Raw genomic sequence first — 25,135 nt, 5'->3', positions numbered from 1 at the left:
CAGACACATGAAAAATTACAGGGAACATTGACTACGACCATTTTTTTGTGTTTCTTTTTTCTTTTCCTGTAAAACAAACATTTAGTTAAATTTTCATTTTCATTTGTTTTTTTTAAAATTCAGAATAAGTGATCAACTCAACCAGAGATACAACCAATGAACACTGACGTGAATGTAATAAATTACCCACCCATGTATTGTGTCTTGTCTTGTGTAAACATCAGCTTTTGAAAAATGCAAAAAAATCAGTTTTAGCTCTACAGTCAAACTACGATTAAAAGAAATATCATTTTGCTACCACACTGGAACAATTTGTAGATCAATTCTACCAATTTCCTGTCATTTTGATATGGAGGTCACAAGTTGTTGATGGTCTAAATGTCAAAACCGTATAAACCCTTTTTCCACAGCTCTAGGCACAGGTTGAGCTTGGATGCAGTTCTGAAGATGTTACCCATGTAAAAAGGTATATATTTTATTGACCCAGTGACACTTCAGTCAATACATTATTCACCATAGCCACGGGCCTACAAAACACAGTCACATGGAGCTCTGGCATCTTGAGATAGTCCCTGAAAGAATGGCAGAGCATACAAACATTTCCTTGAAAAGAAAGAACAGAGGCAAACCCTTGGGTATCACATACGCATCTCTCCAATAAGTGATGTAAAGTGGACATCAACCATCTAAAAAACATACAGGGCAAAAAGTCAATTTCTTTTTCATTTCTGGTAGCAGTTGTTGCCCGTTAATGTGTTTTACTCACTAAGTCAATAGACTTAGACTAGAATTAAATTGCAAAATTAGAAACCATTATCTCAGAGGAGGTCATAAGACTCAAGACAAGCATTTCATGTTTCTTGTCATCAAATATAATTAATTTAACTGAAGCGAAAAGCTCGTAAAATATGACATGAAATTACATCACCTCTGCTACAGTAATATGCTAGTGGGGGATGTGATAAAGCTGTGTAATCTAGTTAGCTAAGTCTCTGTTTGCATGGCTGATCAAGCTAAGCTTCTTCTGAGAGCATTACAAAGGTTTAGCATAGTACACAAAATGAAAACAAAGTGAATGCAAAGTGAGGACCAACCCGCAGAGCAGCAGGGTTCATTGCTTACCTGATACTGGTTGGCCTTTGCGAGTTCCTGGTTGGCTGATTCCACATTAGATGATCCAGTCTGGATGTAATCTTCGATACTATCTGAAGATACATAGAGCACATATGGAGTCACTTTCCATGCACCAGTATACGACATTCTGATCACGTGGAATGCTCTGATTTCAGGTCCATATATTTCCAGCTAGAAAGAATCACTGCACTTTATTAAAGACCGTTTCTAAAATGGGTGACCAGCGTAAAGCAGCAGTCTGTAAGATTTGCCTTTTTTTTTTTACAAGTCAAACACAGCTGGGTTTGTTTTACTGTCCTTCCCTTTCAAAGTTTGTTCTGAGGAAAAATTATATTTATACAGTATATATGAAATCAGAGGAGGAGCCAGCATTTCAAAAATGCATGATGACGCATTTTATTAAAACAGGTGTGGAGGCTTTCATTTAAGGGAGTCCATTATCAGTGTTTCAGAAGGATGTATATCAATGACATTACACAAGGAATGACATAATGATTTCTCCTGAAGACCTGTGTGCAATAAGATGTAAATGCAGATGATAACAACCATGGTGTATAGCAATAAAAGCACAGGATGTCCCCCTGACATTTCTTACTGTATCCCTTTGACAGTTTAAATTCAGTCTGTCAAGCAGTACTGGACATACTGTAAAGCTCCAGTGACATTTCTCCCAGAACTAGTGGTGTCCTTCTCAAACAAGCTGAAAAACTGTTTGGAACACATATCAAACTTTCTTCAGATTTCTCTAAAAAAAAACATCCAACTAACTTGTATATTGGAAAAGAAGTTGAGTTCAGTGCAGTCATCATAAGCCTTTTGCATTCTGTGTCTCCAGTGTTCAAACCCGCCTCCTCTAAGGCTACGTTCAGACAGCACACTGAAGTGACCCAAATCCGAATTTTTTGGCCCTATGCGACCTGTATCTGATCTTTTCATGACAGTCTGAACAGCACAGATCGGATTTTTTCAAATCCGATCCAGGCCACTTGGATACGTGGTCCTAATTCCGATACGTATCTGATCTTTTGCCATGCAACTGCAGTCTGAACGGCCAGGGCGCATTTATCCGACCTACGCGTCTGAAAAGCCGCTCACATCACAGTCCCACCACTCCTGGCTACGACGACGCACCCAAATGTGTCTTTGGATAGACAATGCCACTGCCCCACAAAAGGCCAGGGCCAAAGGCCTAGCTCTTTTTCTTTTTAATATCCTCTTTAAAATTATGCCGTGATTAATGTGCTGGCTCCGGCTGGACAACAACTTTAAAATCGCTTGTAGATGGCCAAGTCCTGCACCCAGCCACAGCAGAAAGTCTCGTAAGATTCTAAAGATTTGTGACTTTTAAACTCCTGCATAGTGTAGTAACTTACACCAAAGACAAGATAATTTACTATGTCCATATATGTGCACGGAGATAAATGCGGGAAATTTAAAGATATCTGGAATATATTGGTGCGCCTCCGTTAAGTTCTGATGGCGTTGCCCCTGGCAACCAATAGCGTCTCCTGCCAACATGGCCGACCGGCTCACGTGACTCCTCATTCTCAATATTCATTCCTACTCTCTTACCATCCATGTTTACTTCCGCAAACACTGGGCACGCTCATGACGTATGACGTCATCGTACGCTCTTCTGCGCATGCGGGATAGTATGGGGCGGTAAGCCGTTCACACAGCAGCCACATACAAGTCGCATTTAATTGCAATGTAAACGACCTCACAAAAAAGTCGGAATTGAGCATCAAGGCCTGCGGTCTGAACGTAGCCTAAATGTGCTTTCTATAAACTGAAATGTTTTCCAAACTACTTTTAAGTGCAACATAATCATGGGCTGGATTCCATTCAAAAGCAACTGCATCAGAGCCAGCAGCTGGTGGTTAACAGGCATATGTAGATGGTTGTCATTACATTTCCAGCCAAACACGTTTGCTCTTGCAATTCAACTGTATAGACACATGCGTTTTAGAAAATTAGGTTTTAGAAGAACCAAATGCAAAACATGAAAGGAGGCAGACAGGCTTGTAAGGCAAAGTAGAGGAAAACTTTAATCCCTCTTACTAGTAATAACAAAGTGACACAAGATAATTGAAAGCAGACAGTGTATCCAGTAAAAAACAGTCAATACATAAGGAAAATAAAACAAAGGACCACAGACAAAGATCACACATGTTCACACAAAGAACATAGGAGAAATGACTATAGTTACACAAAGGAAAAGGGAAAAGATAAAGATGAAATTAACGAGGAGCAAAATGAGACCAGAACAAGAATTAAAGGACTCACAGGAACACTTACGTAAACAAACAGATGAAGACACAGATAAGTGAAAAGAAAGGTTAGTTTATTACAAGCATGGTGGTGTTGGTAATGACACTCCTTAACTTTGCAGGGAGAGAAGCAACTGCAGAGCCATAAGCCGCATTCGGACAGAGAAATTCTAACAACGCAGTTCTAAGAACGGTCCTCCTCGAATTCCGTTCTATGACTGCCCTTCCCCAGGGGAACTGTTTCAGTTTGCATTCGCACATGAGTCGGGACCTTGATAGGGACTGATGCGACGCAGCCGTCTGCGACAGCGACGTGTTACTTTAGCGCCATATTCAACAACAAAACAGAACAAAACCCGGTAAAAGTAAGGAGAGAAGAAAAAACACCACCAAGAAGCTAATATGGAGAGCGGGGAGACCACCGTGTTCATGGTCTGCATGATGGTGATATTAATCATGGACGATCACATCGGGCGTCTAACATCTTCGTTTCATGAAGGAAGGAAGGAGAGCAGTGCGCCGCAGACAAAGGAGACCACGTGGAAGTTTAACTTATTAAACACGCGCAGGTTGCGTCCGTGTCGTATGAGGACACATTTCAGCCGTTATTCTACTGTTTGCGTTGAGCAGATTAGGTAAATGAAGAAACAGAAATCTGACAAGGGGCGGAGCTACCAACCACCAAACACCTCTGTCAGATGTGTTCCTGTAGAACCCAGAACAAACCCAGCTGAGGAGAAGGAGCTGAAATGGTTATAGGAACTGAGGGCCGTGGTCCCTAGTTCCTGTATGTCTGAATGAAAAAACGGCCCTATTCCTGAAAAGGTTATAGGAACTGCAAAAGGTTCCTACAGTGGGAATGCGCCTAATGGGCCTCATTCACTTGTACGAACAGATTTGTTCTTAAAGGGACACTTTGTAATTTCTTCCCCCATCTAGTGGTGCGATTTTATTTTGCAAAGTCGAATGAATTTGCTCTCTAGCGCCTCGCGTTTTCAAATGTGCTTTGCAACCTCTTGAACTACGGCAGGCGGTATGTGTCAAGATTCAAGAAGCTATAGCTTCAGACTCAAGGTCCATACAAACAAAAAGACATCAAGACACACAGTACAAAGGATTACATAACACACATACAATAACACTATAAATACAGATGACAGATAACATGTCAGATAACATAAGTTGACATAGCCTTTGGTGTGCAAGCAATGCAATTAGTCATATTCCGGGAGTTACCGGAAGTGACGTCGACACAGCGTTAGCGTTAGCAGCAGTGTGTAGTTGCTATCTGGAAAGTGTTCTTTTAAATAAACTCCCGGTAGATACAGACAAGTTTTCTTCACTCAGGAGGATAATTGAGATTTTTGACAGAGATAATTTTGCACCAATGAGGACTAATTTATGAATTAATACGTTGATTTGAGCTAATAAATGACTTAATTTATTACATAGTGTCCCTTTAAGTCGTGCATACGAGTGATTTAAGAGACCTTGCGCATTTACCAATTTTTTCATAGTTTTCTTTTAGGTACGAACAGAATTTACAAGTGATCCAGACCTGTTGTAGGACTCATGTAAAAAAGTCCACTGTCAAGTGTTTCGCTTCTTTACTGTGCTTTTTCCCCACTTGAAAGGTTGTACCAGGCTGAACATTAAACTGGGTTCTACTCAATGACCAGACTGTTGTTCCGATTCTTTCCTTTTATTTTCCTCTTTTGTGATATTTACAGCCAAACATTAAGTTAGGTGAAAAACCAAGCAAAAACAAACATTTACTATATTGCACATTGTTGTAAAAGGTTGTTCTGACAAATTTAGCATTAAACACATGTATGAAAATAGATTATGGTTTTACCTTAAGTTAAGGCACTTAGTTAAGACAAACTACTTTTCAAATGAATTATGAAAATGCACCAAAAATATTAAAACATAACCACGGGAGCCATGATGAATTAAGCAGGTTACTAAATACAATAGGCTACATGAATCCCCGAACAGTAATGAATTACTAATGGATTGTATATGTAATTTCTTTGAAGATATCATAAATAAATATATACATTATACAGCATAATTATGCTGAAATTATTCTTTAATTATGAACTAATTGAAGGTTAATTTGACTCTGTATATTACAAGTTCAATGGGAAGCGTAACCAGCGGCTGACTTTCTACTTTTGAATGCCTTAGCGGTCAGGGTCTAGGAAGAGAGCGTGTGTGCCGAGACCGTGGCTGTGTTCGAAACCGCCTACTTCTCCTACTATTCCTACTAGTCATACTTTTTTAAGTTCCCGGATGTACACTAGATGCATACTAGATTCGCCGAAATGTTGAGTATTCATCATGAGGTTACTTGTCACACTCAAACTACCCAAGATGCAACGTAACGTGACGTTGCCCATCGCCATTTGAACGGTCAAATTCCGTTAACGGGACGAGAGCAGTCAAAACGGCATAACCGGAAGTGCGTTGCTCACTGCGGCTAGCTTTAGTAGCGCCGAATTCGTGGGAAAAAACTTGTAAATAGGCGGTATTTTGTTACATTTTGAACACCTTGGGGGTCTAAATGACTACTTTCTCGCCTGAAAATGTTTCAAATGTTGCTAAAGTTATATATTTACAGAGTTTATAGCTTAAGCGAAATCAGCTTTTCAGGCCGGCTGATTTCGGCTCGGGCAGGAGTGAAGTGCACTGTGTGTAAACGCTCTGCATGCTGTCTGATCGATGAGTATGCCGTTTTCAAGTATGTAGTATGTAGTAGGCGGTTTCGAACACAGCCCGTGTATCCTTGCGGGGACAGACGAATGGCTGACATCGCGATTTAGATTGCCAAGGACTGTTCTGCTTCATATTTGCAGCTTGTGCCGTCGAACAAATTAAGAGGGACTTTCATGCCATGGCTGGACTGCCAAACATAATCGGAGCACTGGACTGCACACATATACGCATCAAAGCACCTTCACCTGACGCCTTCCCTTTCCTCGACCACAAACAGTACCACTCCATCCACAGCCAAATCACATCAGACTCCAACTCCAACCGTTTAAATGTCGTTGCTTGAGGGCCTGGGGGAGCACACGACTTCTTTGTGCTGCAAAATAGCACAGTTGGCATGCGTCTTGAGCAAGGCGCATGGAGACGGATGTCTTGTTGGTAAGTAACTTGTCTGATTGTTAATATTCACCATGCAAACTTCATCAGATTATTTACCTAAGATTCACTATTTTCTCCAGGTGTTCAGGGCTTTGCTTTAGCCCCCTGGCTATTGACACCCTTAGTCAGCCCTGTAACGAGACAGGTCAAACAATGACCATCATACACGCACCCGTGCCGTTGTGGATATCCGTGTGCTGAAGCCAGATGGGTGTGTCTCAATACAGCTGTGCACAAACTGCTCTATAGCCCAGAGAAGGCATTCCAGATTATTCTGGCATGCTGCATTTTGCACAATATTGCCATGAATGAGGGTCTCCCACTACCTTCAATCTCACAGCCCGTAAAGTTGTTCTTTTTGCGCCTTGATGCCTTTCTCATGAATGAAAACTTCCTGGCACAGGAGATAGGAAGCGTAGCCTTATGTGGTATTACTTTGGGCGTGGAGTATGGAAATTTACTATCCTCGTACACGTGCACTTAAACACGCACAGGTGGCATTCATCCTGTTTACGCAGGTCGCTTACACTCATTTCCAAAGTTAAGAGCTTACACCTATCCAAGATGGCGCCGTGGATGGCTGCCTCGGTGTGTTGGTACGCGTTGTTTTTCAACTTGCACTACAGCTCTTTATTTTTTGTGATTCTGTATATATCTAGATTCTTTATTTATATCTACATTGCTATACTTAATACTTTGCACCAACTACACCAAGTCAAATTCCTTGTAAGTGCAAACCTACTTGGCAATAAACTTGATTCTGATTCTGAAAATGACGTGGCGTGTTCGTACGAGACCTTCATGCAAAAAAAGTGAGAGAAATTTAGAATAAGAATACGAAAATGTTCTTGCATGAGGCCCAATGTTTCAACGTTTATGAACAACAGCTAGAAATAGAATTGCGATTATCAGGTTGTTTGTTAACATATATGTAACACAATATATAGAACACAAATGTCCATAATGGAAATATGGTTGCTGATTTTGCTGTGACCCATTCCCAAAGGGTTTAACATTGTTTCTATATTCCTCAAAATGTCAGCCTAAAGATTCTGGTCACCATTTTGTATTGCCTGGTCAATCTCTCGTCGGCCATTTACCAGCCAAAAGCCGCCTTAAGTCCAGGAAAAGTTTCCTGAAAAGTGTCCCACCCCTTTGGAACACCGAGCACGAGCAGTGAAAGAATCACTCGGTGGGAAGAAAGACTTGACAACCACCCATCAGAAACAACAATGGAGCTAAAGGCGAGCGAGGCACTGCCCCCCCCCCCCCCCGAGCAGACATCAACTACGCAATGTGGAAATGCTTAAACAGACTAAGACCTGGTGTTGGACGTGCATCGCCAAATGGGGACATCTGAATGATGGGGATGCGGTGTGTGATTGTGGCACTGAACCACAGACCATGCAGCACCTCCTGATATGCCCCCTGCTGGAACAGCCCTGTACAGCATCAAACTTAGCAGAGTTTAATGAGAAGGGACAGAAATGTGTTCAGCTGTGGCTGAACCACATGTAGGCAAGCCTTGTAACTGACTGTCTTGTGGACACGATAAGAAGAAGAAGTAGACTCCCCTTTCTTGTAACCTTTGATACTATTTCCTCTCAAAATTGGACAAGAGGTGGTGCCCCCAACGAAGGTAAATTAAATTCTAAATTAATTTAATGTGTAGAATGCTACAACTGCCCAAGTAGCAGTGAATATTGACATTATTCATATTGACGCACATTGAGTTGCCTGTGGTATGAAATGCGCTATATAAATAAAGATGCCTTGCCTATTGTCAAAAAATAAAAATAAAACAAAATGTAAATAAAAAGCAGATCACTAAAAATCACAAAAAATGTTTGGATAAAAACTAAAAGTTAAAAATTCCATATAATCATATAAACGACAAAATTTTTTAGAGCTACACAGACTTGGTGCCGATAAGGCCGGTGCATAGCAAACAAGTGTTTGTACACTTTACAATGCAGTTCAGGGAGAGCCGTCTCGGACAAATATTTTTTATATTTTCATATTTGCAGGTGGCTAATTGTCCCCTACAACCGACAGCGGTTGCCCATCCATTACGATAAAGTTCAGAATCCTTTCGTTTATTTTGGTTGCCTGCACACCATTCATTGGAAATTTGTCTCCTCTTTCCTTAATTTTCTTTAAGGTTAGCTGCTTCATGCCGCCTCCTTTTTGTTTATTCTGTTCAACAAACTCTGCGTGAAATTTTTGTAAGTGCCTTATAAGGTTTGTTGTATTCTAACCTGACGTTTTACTACCGCCCCTCAAAACATTCACTTTGCAGATATTGCACATAGCCGTGGAGTTTGTTGACTGAGGTAATGTGTAATAGCTCCAGATAGCCCATCCTTTTGTTCGCTCCATAAGGTCATTTGCTGATTTGCCAAATGCCCTTACGTCTTCAGGTGAGTCTAAGAAATATAGGGAGAGTACAGGGATACACGTCCAGTTTCACCAGCTAAAGTATGATGAGATGGTTACTTAGTTTTTCAGGGTTTTTTGTGCTTCTCCAAAGGATGTAGTTTTCCATGACATGACATTCTGTACAATAAAGAGGTGAAATAGTGTATCACAGTTACCTAATTATATGTTACCATCTGGTTTTTTGGATAATACTTTTGTTTGATACATTTAAACTAAAGATGTTCTCATTAACCTTTTAACTAGTGAAGGTTAAAGAATGGAACTGGATAAACAGCTGCAACATGGTAGCAGGCTGGCATTAGAATTTAGTTTAAAATACAGTAATGTCCATGCAGAATGAAAGACTCATAGTATTTCTTTGAACATGAGAAAAAAAATATATATTGTTGATATGCTAACAAAGTTAAAAGTCATTTTTATCTGAGGAGGCTTTAAGAGAACTGAATATGAAACTCAAAGAGGGCAGACACTCTTTCCAGTTATGAGATCAATAATGATGAAGATGATAAATTAAAGTAAGAAAAAATTCAATTCAACTATGAATTATATCATTACATTTGTACATGCAGCAAGTAATCAACCAGTAATTTGCCTATAGCCCCCTTCTGGATAAAAACCTGCAAACATTTCTCACTTCTTTATTAATAAAATTGTTCTTTATTAATAAAATTGTTTCTATCAGAGAGAAGATTGATGGAGTCCTTCCCACTATTATCAGTGATGTATCATCAAGTACAGCAGCTTTAGAAGTATCTTTAGAACCTGATTTGTATTTAGACGGCTTCTGCCCAGTTGATCTCTCTGAACTAACAACAGCAATAGTCTCTTCTAAACCATCAACTTGTGTTTTAGACCCAATCCCAACCAGACTGTTCAAGGAGGTTTTCCCATTAATTGACACTTCCATATTGGATTTGATCAATCTGTCTTTGTTGACAGGATATGTACCTCAGACTTTTAAGGTTGCTGTAATTAAACCTTTACTTAAAAAACCTACTCTTGATTCAGAAGTGTTGGCTCATTATAGATCTATATCCAATCTCCCTTTTATGTCTAAAGTTCTTGAAAAAATAGTTGCAGCTCAGCTTTGTGATCACTTACACAGAAATAATCTGTTTGAAGAGTTTCAGTCAGGATTCAGAGTGCATCATAGCACAGAAACTGCACTGCTGAAAGTTACCAATGATCTCCTCTTAGCCTCTGATAGCAGACTTGTGTCTGTGCTTGTCCTGTTGGATCTCAGTGCTGCATTTGATACGATCGATCACAGTATCTTATTACAGAGACTTGAACATGTTATTGGGATTAAAGGAACTGCATTAGGCTGGTTTAAATCATATTTATCTGATAGATTTCAGTTTGTTCTTGTAAATGAAGAATCTTCCTCACACACCAGAGTAAGTCATGGAGTTCCCCAGGGTTCTGTGCTTGGACCGATTCTTTTTACTTTATACATGCTTCCATTAGGTAACATTATTAGACAGCATGGCATAAATTTCCATTGCTATGCTGATGATACTCAGCTGTACTTATCTATAAAACCAGATGAACCCAATAGGTTGGTCAGACTACAAGCATGTCTTAAAGACATAAAGACCTGGATGACTCAGAACTGTCTGCTGCTAAATTCAGACAAAACTGAAGTCGTTATCTTTGGACCTGAGCGTTTCAGGGAGAAATTGTCTAGCTATATAGTTACTCTAGATGGTATTTCCTTGGCTTCTAGTTCTACAGTGAGGAACCTTGGAGTTATTTTTGACCAGAACTTATCATTTGACTCGCATATAAAACAGGTTTCTAGGACTGCCTTCTTTCACCTTCGTAATATTGTTAAAATCAGGAACATCTTGTCTCAGAGTGATGCAGAAAAACTAATTCATGCATTTGTTACTTCAAGATTGGACTACTGTAATTCTTTATTATTGGGCTGTCCCACATATTCTCTGAAAAGCCTTCAGTTGATCCAAAATGCTGCAGCCAGAGTTTTGACGAGAACTAACAGGAGAGATCATATTTCTCCAGTTTTAGCTTCTCTTCATTGGCTCTCTGTTAAATTCAGAATAGAATTTAAGATTCTTCTCCTCACATATAAAGCTCTTAATGACCGAGCTCCATCATATCTTAAAGATCTCATTGTAAGATATTTTCCTAACAGAGAACTTCGTTCCCAAACTGCAGGTTTACTTGAGGTTCCCAGAGTTTCTAAAAGTAGAATGGGAGGCAGAGCCTTCAGTTATCAGGCCCCTCTGTTGTGGAATAAGCTGCCAGTAAATGTCCGGGAAGCAGACACCCTTTCCACTTTTAAGACCAGGCTTAAAACTTTCCTTTTTGATAAAGCTTATAGTTAGGGATGGCTCAGGTGATCCTGAAACATCCCATAGTTAAGCTGCTATAGGCCTAGACTGCTGGGGGGCCTCATCTGACACACCTTTCCTCACTTTACTCTCTTTATGTATATGTGATATTATTATGGTCATTAACTCGTGTTTCCCTGTTCCAACAGATATCCTTTGAATGGTGTTACAGTGCCGCCGTCGCGGTGGCCCCCTGCCCCCCCCCCCTTTCTGTCTTCTCAAACCCCAGCTGGTGGAGGCGGATGGCCACCCTTCCTGAGTCTGGTTCTGCCAGAGGTTTCTTCCTGTTAAAAGGGAGTCGTTTCTCTCCACAGTCGCCTCAGGCACGCTCAGGCCGGGAAATTGGACCGAAAAACAAAAAGTTTTCAGTGCAATCTGTTGGTTTTCTTAGCTAGGAAATTGTTTTTGAATTGGCTCTATATGAACGAATTGGATTATTTTATGAATTATGATTATTATTAATTAATTAAATTCCAATTGGCTTGAATTGGACTTACTATCTAAGTGCCTTGAGATGACATTTTTTGTATTTGGCGCTATATAAATAAAAATGAATTGAATTGAATTGAATCTGTAGCATCATGACTTTTAGTAGAAACAAACCTCCAACATGATCAGTCCCGTAATACAACTATTACTAATAAAAACTAAATTAATGTCTTCTTTTGGTGTGTACCAATGAATAGGTATTTAACATATCTTGTTTGCTCTAGTGTCTGCCTGCTGAAACAATCTGGTTGAGTGTGTTTCTTGACTCACAGACTGTAATACAGTGTGCCTATAATCATGTGCCAGCATGAATAGGCCATGAAAGCACTAATCTATCCTTCCTCAGCCTATTCCTTTCATTGTATTATTGCTGCTTTTGCTACAAACGCCTCCACAGCACAGTCACATATTCATATCTGCCACTATACCAAGAAAGCCCTGTTCAAAAAAGGCCATAGGCAATTTTATCTCTTTTAAATAAAAAAAAGGTCCATTATTGCCTTAGTCAGTAAAGATCAGATGTTATGTTATGTTATGTTATGTTATGTTACGTTATGTTACGTTATGTTTATGCATTCAACAGACGCTTTTATCCAAAGCGACAGATTGGACATCTGCTGTGGTATAATGAACTCTGCAATCTTTCACTGAATTCTCTACTATCTGTCTGGAGGCACACTGTGTTTCTTAAAAAATTCCAAAACACAATATCAACAGTCTTTTACATACACAAGGAAGAAAAAAAACATATATCAAATCTGTTACAAAGAAGTGTTACAATAAATGTGTTATGGTGGGATGTGGTTAGAAGTAGAAAATACTTTAAAGTAGAAATCACAAGGGTGGTTGGTGGCGTAGTGAGTTAAGCAGACGCCCCATGCACAGAGGCCACAGTCCTCGCTGCAGCTGGCCCTGGTTCGAGTCCTGCATCGGATGATGCTTTGCTGCATGTCTTTCTCCCTCTCTCTGCTTCCTGTTTTTTTTTTTTTCCCTGTTCTTCAACTGTCCTGTCCATTAAAGGCATAAAATCCCCAAAAAATCTTTAAAAAAAAAAAAAAAAAAAAAGTAGACGTGACATGTAGGGCTGGTCGATATGGGAAAAAGTCATATCATTGTTCTGGGCTGTGTTTGTAAAAGGTTGCGTTCTCTGTGCTCAAACGGGTGGCGCTGCTTCAGGTGATGAAACAGATTAGCGATATTCCTCGTCTTTGTTGGAACACGTGCTCGACACGCTACTTTGTTTCGTGTCAGACTTCAAAAAGCCAAAATACCTCCACACCACCGAACTTTTCGGGCCCTTCTTATCAATGATGTCATCAACAATGTCATCCCTTACGCCTTGGGCTTTGTCTTCCGTCGTTTCTTCAGAGGCAGCACTCATTTTCTTCTTTTATACGGCTACAGCAGCACAAACAAACACGCCACGACTAGCTGCTGGCATGGCTCTATTATGCCACGTGATTGGTTGAGCCTGGCGCGACTCTCGTTGTTATTGGCTATTCGTATTGTCTGTCAAAAGATGGACGAATGTAATGTATAAAAAAAGTATATTGACCATGTTTCATAACTCTATCGAGGAAAAGTAATTCCTCGATAGCTATCGTTATCGTTTTATCGCCCAGCCCTGATGACATGATCACTTTGAGAAATGTAATTCTTCATTTTGGGTTCCTCTTAGCCCTGCACACTCCATAACTCCAAATAGTTTAGAATTAGTTTGAAAACAAGGGAGAGCTTTCTCTTTGGTGAAGCCTCCTTCCTGACAGCAACACATAAACTGTCACGATCATGCTTGGCTGTGGTGTTTGTTTGGTTTCTGGGTCTAAGGCGGGGTTGAGCAGGTTTTCCTGGTTCAGCCCATGGGCTCTCAAGTAGTGTTGTCACGATATCAACATTTTGGTATCAATACTGGTACCAACATGTATTTAGATACTTTTCCAAATAAAAAGAACACAAAAAATATCATTATTGACTTTATTTTAATAGAAAATCTTAGAACTATAACTAATGTAAGGGACATATAGGTTGAATTTGAGTAGCACAATGAGTTTGAGTGTGTGTGTGTTGCAGAGGGGGTGGTTCACATGGGAGTAGGCGTGTGTGCGTGCAGAAGTGTGTGTGCGTAAAGGTGTGGACTCACCGGTGACACAGATGTGAGAGTCAGGGTTGGGAGTAGCCATAATTTTGTTGACCGCCACGCCACGCCACGCCACGCCACGCCACATTTATTCATTCATTACCTTTTGTATCCGTTTAATCCGCTGATTTTCATCTTTACATTAATCCATATTTGCTACGCTCTGATAACTCTGTGCGGTTTGTTAAATAAAAGCAACAAAAGCATATTTGGATCTCAGCGTATCTCTTGCCATAAACCAGTAGCGCGTCACAAAGAAAGGAACCTAAAGCCCCATACACACACGTCGCTGCTATTTACTCGCTACTCGCTCACTCGCCTACTCGCCACTCGCTTGGGTGCTTTTGCTGACTTGGTGTGTAGAAGTTGGGTGGCCACTGTTTGGAGAACACTGGGGGAACGTCACCTGTCAATAATCTGTATTCTGCATTTTAATTGGCTACTCGCTTTTACTCGCTTACTCGCGTCGCTCGAAGTTGAAATATGTTCATCTCGGAATCCGCCCACATCGCATCGCTTGTACTCGCTTGTACTCTCCTCGCCTACTCGCCTCCTCGCCTCGCATGAACACATAGACATTCTATTGACTTCACTCGCTGAGCGAGTAAATAGCAGCGACGTGTGTGTATGGGGCTTAAGGACCCAACCTCAAACTCTGAGCGGCTAAAAGGTTTGTGTTGGAAACCGCAAGCATCGGTAAATAAAATAAACTACCACAAAGACAGGCTTTTCTAATGCACAGACAACACAATCTTTAAAATAATATAAATAGGCTATTTAAACCAGAGACAGTGGAAGTTAATTGTAATGCAGCTTTATTTTTTCCAGACCTACTTCTGTGGAGAGTGAAGGGGGCTGCCGCTGCTTGCTTTTAGCACTGAATGTAGTTTTTTTCATGGGAATTAATAAGTTATTTCCTGTCGTTCTCCTTCTGCAGGTTTGGGTGCTTGTCCTTCAGGTGTTTTGCCAAGTTTGAAGTGTTTCCACCCTTGGTCAGACATGTTCTGTACCACCGTTTGCACAGTGGTGCTTCGGTGTTAATGGCTTCACCGTGCTCATTGTTTTAAAGCCGAAGTAATACCGTTTAGCACTTCGAGCCCCTGGTTCATCTCCGAGTTGCGGCGTGGTGAAGGTTGCAGCAGCTACCATTCTCTCCCTGCTCTTGCCTCTCTCTCTCTCTCTCTCTCTCTCTCTCTCTCTCTCTCTCTCTCTCTCTCCTTTATCTCTCTCTGTCGCTCCACGCTGCTTGCTCACTCGCTCGACCTCTTGGCTCAAAATACAATGCGTTGACTTAAAGCAATACTATGTAACATTTCTACCTTAAAATAACAGCTTGAAAAAAATTGTGCGGCTACAATGAGTTTTAATATTACGATTGGCCTGTCTCCTATGCCCTTCGGGGGTCTGAGTTGGAAAAACTGCGCTATGTAACTTTGCTGGACCGGCCCGGTAGCGGCCCGGGAGCTGAGCGGAAGTACTTCGACTTGCTTTCTGGCACACCTACCGCAAAAACAAATAGACCCCTCTCACGCTCCCAGGTACATTTGATTACTCTTACCTTCTCGGTCGAAATAGCTTGCACCTTCTGACTCCTCGCCGGTTCGTCAACAAACGTGAAACGTGAAAGCGAAAGGGTGTTGTATTTACGACAGTGTAACCGTACATTACCTCCAAGCCTGTAGGGGGAGCTCCATAGTGGGCTTTTTGAGAAGTTACATTGTATTGCTTTAAGAAAAAAATACTGGTCTCATTCAAGCGCAGTAGAGTACCGTTTTAAATGCCTCAGTACCCCGGTACCAATTTAGTACCGGAACAAGCCTACTCTAGTGTTTCTCATCTGCGCTTGTAGATCTTAAGGATCTACAGGAGCCAACAGTCTTCACCAGATTGTCTTACTACTACAGTGGTAATTCGGCCAACTTCTGTGCTTCTTTCTAAGAAAATCCATGCGCATTCCTGTGTTCCCCGTGTCTGTTCCTCCATTGCTCACCTCGCTTTTGATTTCCAAGCTGAAGGATTTATCATTCTCCCGTGGATTCTGATACACCTACCTGCTCGCCCCACCGTTGACTCAGTTCATTCTGCACCACAGCCAGCATCCTCTAGCCTAGAAATCTAGACTTCCCTAGCGACTGCAAATTGAATTTGCTCCCGGGCGCAGTCTAGTCAGTTGTGGTCGTTTTGCGAGGCTGAAAATCAAAACTTAATCAGGCCAATCAAATCGTGAGGAGCGGGGTCGGAGCTACCTAGTGACGACAGAGGTGCGACGTTTCAGTGTGTAGTTCCAGAGAGAGGTAAACAATGGCTGCGCCCAGTCTTTCCATTTGGCTTTGGCAGCGACTCTAGAAGATTTAAATGTACATTTTTCTTTCCGAGACGAACAGATAACTGCACTTGAGTTTTTCTTGAAAAAAAAGGACGTTTTCGGAGTTTTGCCCACAGGGTACTCTCTGACATTAGACTACACTGCACCATGTACTTTCCGTCGCGCTGACCACATAATCCTTCTTCATCGCTCTGATTGGTTGAGTGCAGAGGCAACTTAACCCTCTAACCGCCAAAGTCGCAGAATTGCGACATTACGTCAGCATAAACAAAACAGTCTGTAGATAAAATAAACGGGCTTTAAGGTGTTCAGTCCTCCTACCACTAGTTGGCAAACATGTTACCCTTTCAAACAAGACCAAGCTCACGTCATTTTGTAGTTCAAAGTGTCTATATAAAGCAGTGCAAAAAGCTACGCGAGCTCAGATACGGAAGTAGTTATTCAGAGCTTTTCTGTAGAGACGTGCGAGTCGAAATTTTATTGTCAGCGAACTATTAGTGAGTTTTTAACACCATGGCTTGTAAGAAGTTGAACCGTGCAGAGGTATTGAGCATGCTATTTGCCGATTCCGACTCCGAAGGAGAGTTTTTACCTCGTGAGGAGGAGGATCGGACGAGCACTCATGCTTCCCACGGTGAAACTTCCGAAGGCAATGGTGCCGGCATGCGAAGCGAGGCTGTTCTCCAAGCACACACACACACTCCAACTCATTCGGTGCCGTTATCCAACCTCAATGGAGTGGGTGGTAGTGGGGAACGTGGTCGCAGTGTCCGTAGAGGTGTTGGTCGAGGAATCAGGGGTGGGAGAAGTGGGTCTGGTATCTCTAGCATGCGCTCTCTCCACCCAGCCCCCGGTGGTGCGGCTAGCCGCGGCGCTTTGCCTATCCGCCAGCGCAATGATCCTGACATTGGATCACACAATGTTCAAGCACAAACACATACTCCTTCTGTCCCTTTATCTGGCTTTTACGGCGTGGGTGGCAGTGGCGAGCGTGGCCTTCAGTGGAGGGGGGAGAGATGTCACAGAGACTCACTGAGTGTCACTGGCTCAGTGAGGCTGATGACAGACCAGACTGTGCTGTCTGCTCTGACCGTACCTGGCCTAAAGGTCGTTGGCAGACTAAGTTCAGGTGCCGTCAGTGTGGTGTAGGTGTCTGTGCTGTGCCATGTTTTGAGAGGTACCATACTCTAAAAAATTATAAACAGTGTCACCTGGACAGATAAGTTTTTACTACCGTTTTGACCATCGTTTTCACCACCGTTTTCACGTTTCACAATATGTTGTCACCTGTTTTAGTATGTGTTTCTGCTATATGATGACATTTTACCACTTGTTTTATTATTGTATTCCTCATTCCTGATCATTATAAATAAGGTTGAACAGGTTAAAAAAAAAAAAAATCAATTCAATGTCTTCCACTTCTTGCATGTGTTTTCCTACCCTATGGTAATGATGACAGTATTTTACCACTTTCTCCTGTTTTATTGTTGGTTTCCTCCTTATGAATGATGGTAAAAGACAGAAAAATGAAAATAAGTTCAAACATCAAGTCAATATCCACCATTTCCTGAAAAAATATAGGCAACTTTTCGCATGTCTTTTCTTACTATATGGTAATGATGATTGTTCTGGACTGAGTTCATTTCAGTGTAATTAGAAAAGCAATTAGTGTGCTATTTCCTCCTCCTGCCACTAGGTGGTGTCTTTGCTTTTGGGGTTGGGCTTAACATTTGGGCAGTCATATTGAAATTCAGACCAGTACTGGCATGGTAGTGTGAGCAGCAGCTACATCTTAATCCATCCTCTTTGAAATCACTTATAGAAGCATCGTCTGTAAGTATTTTTGAAGGATATTGTTAGTATAAATATATAACGTGTATATTTCTGCATATTTTTGTAATTTCATCGAAGTGAGGGCTATTGATATTTGACATGCTGTTTCATTTATCCAGCTAGATGCTATAGTAGTTTTCTAGGCTAGTTATAGGCCCTATGTTTGGGGATTAGTATTAGATATTTTAGTGATTACATAATTTATGCTGATTGTGTGTTTTATCTTGTTTCTCCATTTTAGTTTTACACCTATTTACATGCTGTCAGTTTGAATAAATCTACCAAATCTGACCAGTGTGTGATGGGAGTCATCTGTCTGTCTAATTGAAGAAGGGGAACTCTTTAATGAGGGCAGAACAATGATATAGTAATATTTTACTACATTATTCTGTTTTATTGTTGCTTTCCTGTTCCCTGATCATTATAGATGAGATAAAAAGACAAAAAGAAAAAAAAAGTTTTAAAAAAACAAGTTCATAATCACTCAATTCCAATATTTCCTGAACATAATGAGATTCAAAATGGCTGCCACTTGATGACGCCATAATATGCAAATTAGACCAATAATTTCATACCCCACATAAACTCTGACCAGTGTGTGATGGGAGTCATCTGTCTGTCTAATTGAAGAAGGGGAACTCTTTAATGAGGGCAGAACAGTAAAAAGACGGACTCATCAGTGATTTCTACCTCAGTGAGTAAGATATCCAGCCTGTTCTACATCTACCAGTTTCAAGATGTCGGCAACGGAAGGAAAGAATTATGAAACAAGGTCAGAGTGTTCACGCTCATCTAAAACATCAAAATCTTCGAAGCACTCTGTGAGATCTGCAGCTAGCTTGGCTGCATTGGAAGCACGAGCTAAGGCAGAAGCTGCACAGGCAAGAGTGTTGCATGCACAAAGGGAGATTGATGTTAAAGTAAAAAAGGCTCAGCTGAAAGTAGAGGAGACACGTCTTGATGCCACATTGGAAGCCATACAGCAAGAGAAAGAGGCCGACGCGGCTTGTGCTGAAGCTAATGTATTGGAATCTGAAGTGGATTTGGCAGCTATGAGGGAGCTCACTGGAGTTCATGATGTTGGCCAAGACTCATCCTATCATTCAGCTGAGAGAACAGAGAAATATGTTCGAGAACAGTATGCCTATGTGAAATCTAATGAGCGCACAGACAATCCAGAGCAGGATAAAAAGGCTGATTTTACTCCTTCAGCAGCTGTTAACCTCAACTCTAATGATGATGCTCAGACACATCATGAGCTCCCTAGGCAAAGTGAGAGGCAACGTTTGTCTGTGACAGCCACAATGCCAACAGCAACAGCTGCTTATTCAAAACGGCCGCCAGTGCAATTCACACGAAAAAGAGAAAGTGAATTTATTGCATCACACCCAGCATCTGAACCAAAGAACCGATGGACGCCCAGACACGATACAGCGGATTACAGCTATCCACGGGGAGGAGAATCCAGTGCAAATATATCAGTGCTGGGAAGGTTCTTAGCTCGCCGTGAGCTACTTACAGCTGGACTCACAAAGTTCAACGACAAACCCGAAAGCTACTGGGCTTGGAGGTCCGCCTTCTCTAACGCTATTGAAGATCTGGGTCTGAAGCCTAGTGAAGAACCTGATGATTAAGTGGCTTGGGCCGGAATCTGCAGAACATGCAAGGAGAGTGAGGTCAGTTCGTATCAATTATCCTGGTGAGGCCCTCAGCATGGTCTGGCAAAGACTAGAGGAGGTTTATGGATCGCCAGAGGCTATGGAGACAGCCCTCTTTAACAAGCTTGAACGGTTTCCCAAGTTCTCCAATAAAGAACCCAAGCGGCTATGGGAACTAGGTGACCTTCTCCTGGAGATACAGGCAGGCAAGGAGGATGGGTTCCTGCCTGCTTTGGCTTATCTGGACACAGCGTGAGGCATTAAACCAATCCTGGAGAAATTGCCATTCAACCTGCAGGAGAAGTGGATGGTGCACGGTACGAAGTATAAAGAAAAACACCACACCATCTTCCCACCCTTCTCCGTGTTCACCGACTTCATTTGTGCAGAAGCAAAGATGAGAAATGATCCAAGCTTTACTGCTGCAGCGCCCAGCAACACGCCACCTAAGTGGGAGAAATTTTCAACAAAATCAGCTAAAACCCTGATAGCTGTGCATAAAACAGAGGTGGAAAATCCTGCCAAGGGGGATGAGACCAAGGGTTCAGACAACCTAAAGAAAGAGTGTCCCATACATAAAAAGCCCCACCCCTTACCTAAGTGTAGAACCTTTAGGGCAAAACTGCTGGACGAGCGCAAGGCCTTCCTTAAGGAGAATGGCATATGCTTCCGTTGTTGTTCCTCAACCTCCCACCAAGCTAAGGACTGCAAGGCTATCATCCAGTGCTCTGAATGCAACAGCGATAAGCACATCGCAGCCCTTCATGCCGGCCCCGCACCATGGTCAACAAAGCCAGCTAGCTGCCCCTATGAAGAGCATGGCGGGGAGGGAGAGGAATCTTCTCCTGCTACAGTGACCACCTCAGTTTGCACGGAGGTCTGTGGAGACAGTGCGGCAATCAAGTCCTGTGCCAAAATCTGTCTGGTCTATGTATATCCTAAAGACCAACCCGAGAAGAAGACAAGAGCGTATGCCATCCTAGATGACCAGAGCAATAGGTCACTAGCCAGGTCATCATTCTTTGAGATGTTCAACATAGCCAACAACACTTCTCCCTACACACTCAAAACATGTGCGGGTGTGTCAGAGGCTGCAGGCCGCAGAGCAAGGGGGTTCATCGTGGAGTCGGCTGATGAAAAGACAAGTCTAGCTCTGCCTACACCCATCGAGTGTGATCAACTTCCTGATAATAGGGTAGAGATTCCCACGCCAGCTGCTGTGAAGTACCATCCGCACCTGAAGTCCCTAACCTCCAAGATACCTCCTCTTGACCCTAACGCTGAGATCTTACTTCTTTTAGGAAGAGACATTATTCAGATCCACAAAGTCCTTGAACAGCGCAATGGCCCCCCACACGCTCCTTTTGGCCAACGATTAGCCCTCGGCTGGGTGATAGTAGGGGATGTGTGTATTAACGGTGCACACGTGCCCTCGCCTGTGAACACATACAGAACCTACGTTCTTGAGAATGGGCGTCCCAGCGTTCTGTGTCCCTGCCTAAACAAGATTGAAATCAAAGAGAAGCTCACCCACACTTGCCAGTTCCAGAATCCTTCGGTCTCAGAACAGTCATCCTTGCCTAGTGACAAAACACGACTCATGGGGGAGTCCATCTTCTGCCACACAAAGGGCGATGACAAGACAGCACCTTCTATGGAGGATATTGCCTTCCTAAGGATTATGGAGAAGGAACTGAAACAGGGTGATGATAACAGCTGGCAGGCTCAACTACCCTTCCGCAGCCCACGCCAGCGTCTGCCAAACAACCGTGAGCAGGCATGGACCCGTCTCGCTACAGTCACCAAGACACTCAGGAAACACCCAGAGAGGAGAGAGCATTTAACTGAGTTCATGAGCAAGCTCTTCGAGAATGGACATGCTGAAGTGGCGCAACCCTTACCACCAGATGAGGAGTGCTGGTATCTACCGTTCTTTGGGGTATATCATCCTCAGAAGCCTGGACAGGTGAGGGTGGTATTCGACTCCAGCGCGCAACACCAAGGGGTATCCCTCAATGATGTCCTCCTCACGGGCCCAAACATGAACAACAGTTTGCTCGGGGTACTGCTGCGGTTTAGGAGGGAGCCAGTGGCAGTGACAACTGACATCCAGCAGATGTTCCATTGCTTTGTCGTACGTGAGGACCATCGGAACTTTCTGCGCTTCCTCTGGCATCGCAATAATGACCTGGATGACGACGTCATTGAGTACAGGATGCGCGTACATGTCTTTGGAAATAGCCCATCACCGTCCGTGGCCACATACGGGCTCCGAAGAGCTGCTGCAGAGGGAGAGAGAGAGTACGGCATAGAGGCGAGGCTGTTTGTTGAGAGGAATTTCTATGTCGACGATGGCCTTCTGTCTGTCCCTTCAGAAGAGGAAGCCATCACTCTTCTTCACAACACTCAAGACATGCTGGCCCTCTCAAACCTCCGGCTTCACAAGATCTTGGCTAACAGGGTGGCTGTGATGAGAGCCTTCCCTCCTGAAGATCTGGCTAAGGGGATGAAAGATCTGGATCTCAGTACAGACCCCCTTCCCATACAGAGAAGTTTAGGGGTGAGCTGGAACATTTCGGAAGATGTGTTCACCTTCCAAGTTGCTGATGCAGAGAAGCCTTATACAAGACGTGGGGTCCTGTCAACGGTAAACAGTCTGTTTGACCCATTAGGGTTTGCTGCCCCTGTAAGCATTCAAGGAAGGTCCATACTGAAGGAGCTCACCACAGAGTCATGTGACTGGGATGCCCCTCTCCCTGAGGAAAAGTACAGAGAATGGAAGCTGTGGAGGGACTCTCTGAAGGAGCTTGAACAGCTCAAGATCCCGTGCCAATACACCTCCATCTCTCTCCGCCAAGCATGCAGAAAGGAGCTGTGTGTATTCTGCGACGCTTCCACTACTGCTATAGCTGCTGTCACCTACGTGAGGACAACAGATGTAAGCAGCAAAGTGGAGGTTGGGTTCATATTCGGCAAGGCAAAGCTTGCTCCACGTCCAGAAACAACAGTTCCAAGGCTCGAGCTGTGTGCTGCGGTCCTGGCTGTAGAGATTGCAGACATGATTGTGGATGAGATGGACACCATCTTTGACGCTGTGACCTTCTACTCGGATAGTAAAGTGGTCCTAGGCTACATCCACAATGAGTCAAGATGATTCTACGTCTACGTGAGCAACAGGGTGCAGCGTATTAGGAGGTCAACAAGCCCTAAGCAATGGAAGTACGTGCCCTCCGGCCAAAACCCCCGCTGACCATGGCTCACGATCAGTCCCAGCAGGTAGCTTAAATCATACCTCATGGCTGTGTGGACCACCATTTCTGTTGACGTCAGCTGAAGTTGAACTTGCACCTAGTTCCTTTGACTTGGTTGACTCTAGCTCTGACTCTGACATCCGCCCACATATCACTTGTCATCTCAACAGGGTTACCAGTGACAAACTTGACCCTATGCGTTTTGAGAGGTTCTCCAGCTGGCGGCACCAGGACACCCTAGGCCGCAGCTCGATGATCGACTTTGTGGTTGTATCGTCGTACTTGCGGCCGTATGTCCTGGACACTCACACATATTGTGAGGGTCTGTTGGGAACGGCTGGCGGAATCCCCTGTAAGGAGGAGTTTCAACTCCCACCTCCGACAGAGCTTCAACCATGACCCGGGGGAGGTGGGGGACATTGAGCCCGAATGGGCCATGTTCCGTGCCTCCATTGTTGAAGCGGCCGACCGGAGCTGTGGCCGTAAGGTGGTCGGTGCCTGTCGTGGCAGCAATCCCCGAACCCGCTGGTGGACCCCAGTGGTGAGGGAAGCCGTCAAGCTGAAGAAAGAGTCCTATCGGGCCTTTTTGGCCAGTGGGACTCTAGAAGCAGCTGATGGGTACTGACAGGCCAAGCGGAATGCAGCCTCGGCGGTTGCTGAGGCAAAAACTCGGGCTTGGGAGGAGTTCGGGGAGCCCATGGAGAATGACTTCCGGACGGCCTCGAGGAGATTCTGGTCCACCATCCGGCAGCTCAGGGGGGGGAAGCGGTGCACCGTCAACACCGTGTATGGTGAGGGCGGGGCTCTGCTGACTTCAACTAGGGACGTCGTGAGTCGGTGGGGGGAATACTTCGAGGGCCTCCTCAATCCTACCGACACGCCTTCCGATGAGGAAGCAGAGTTGGGGGGCTTGGACGTGGGGCCTCCCATTTCTGGGGCTGAGGTTGCCGAGGTGGTCAAAAAACTCCTCGGTGGCAAGGCCCCGGGGGTGGATGAGGTCCGTCCTGAGTTCCTCAAGGCTCTGGATGTTGTGGGGCTGTCTTGGTTGACACGCCTCTGCAGCATCGCGTGGACAGCGCCTCTGGACTGGCAGATCGGGGTGGTGGTCCCCCTCTTTAAAAAGGGGGACCGGAGGGTGTGTTCCAACTATAGGGGGATCACACTCCTCAGCCTCCCTGGTAAGGTCTTTTCGGGGGTACTGGAGAGGAGGATCCGCCGGATAGTCGAATCTCGGATTCAGGAGGTGCAGTGTGGTTTTCGTCCTGGCCGTGGAACAGTGGACCAGCTCTATACCCTCCGCAGGATCCTGGAGGGAGCATGGGAGTTCGCCCAACCGGTCTACATGTGTTTTGTGGACTTGGAGAAGGCGTTCGACCGTGTCCCTCGGGGATTCTTGTGGGGGGTGCTCCGGGAGTATGGAGTGCTGGACTCCTTGATATGGGCTGTTCGGTCTCTGTATGACCGGTGTCAGAGTTTGGTCCGCATTGCCAGCAGTAAGTCGGACATGTTTCCTGTGAGGGTTGGACTCCGTCAGGGCTACCCTTTGTCACCGATTTTGTTCATAATTTTTATGGACAGAATTTCTAGGCGCAGCCAGGGCGTTGAGGGGGTCTGGTTTGGCAACCTCAGAATCGGGTCTCTGCTTTTTGCGGACGATGTGGTTCTGTTGGCGTCGTCAGGCCGTGACCTTCAGCTCTTACTGGAGCGGTTCGCAGCCGAGTGTGAAGCGGCTGGGATGAGAATCAGCACCTCCAAATCCGAGACCATGGTCTTCGGCTGGAAAAGGGTGGAATGCTCTCTCCGGGTCGGGAATGAGATCCTTCCCCAAGTGGAGGAGTTCAAGTATCTCGGGGTCTTGTTCACGAGTGAGGGACGAATGGAGCAGGAGATTGACAGACGGATCGGTGCGGCGTCTGCAGTGATGCGGGCTCTGCACCGGCCCGTCGTGGTGAAGAAGGAGCTGAGCCAGAAGGTGAAGCTCTCGATTTACCGGTCAATCTATGTTCCTACCCTCACCTATGGTCACGAGCTTTGGGTAGTGACCGAAAGAACGAGATTGCGAATACAAGCGGCCGAAATGAGTTTCCTCCG

The 25,135-nt window shown here is 43.9% G+C and overlaps 1 protein-coding gene across 1 annotated transcript in view; it reads right to left on the bottom strand.

Annotated features, from left to right (window-relative positions):
* Positions 1-25,135, bottom strand: part of tsnare1 (T-SNARE Domain Containing 1) — a 380,158-nt gene that overhangs the window by 80,812 nt on the left and 274,211 nt on the right. Inside the window, exon 10 of the mRNA XM_075466546.1 lies at positions 1,123-1,205. Within this exon, the coding sequence (XP_075322661.1) occupies positions 1,123-1,205 (83 nt within the window). The remainder of the gene's footprint in view (positions 1-1,122; positions 1,206-25,135) is intronic.

This window comes from Odontesthes bonariensis, chromosome 5, assembly GCF_027942865.1.
Source record: "Odontesthes bonariensis isolate fOdoBon6 chromosome 5, fOdoBon6.hap1, whole genome shotgun sequence".
Lineage (NCBI taxonomy): Eukaryota > Metazoa > Chordata > Actinopteri > Atheriniformes > Atherinopsidae > Odontesthes > Odontesthes bonariensis.
Note: the sequence above shows the minus strand (reverse complement) of the source record. Positions and strands in the feature narration are given on the sequence as shown.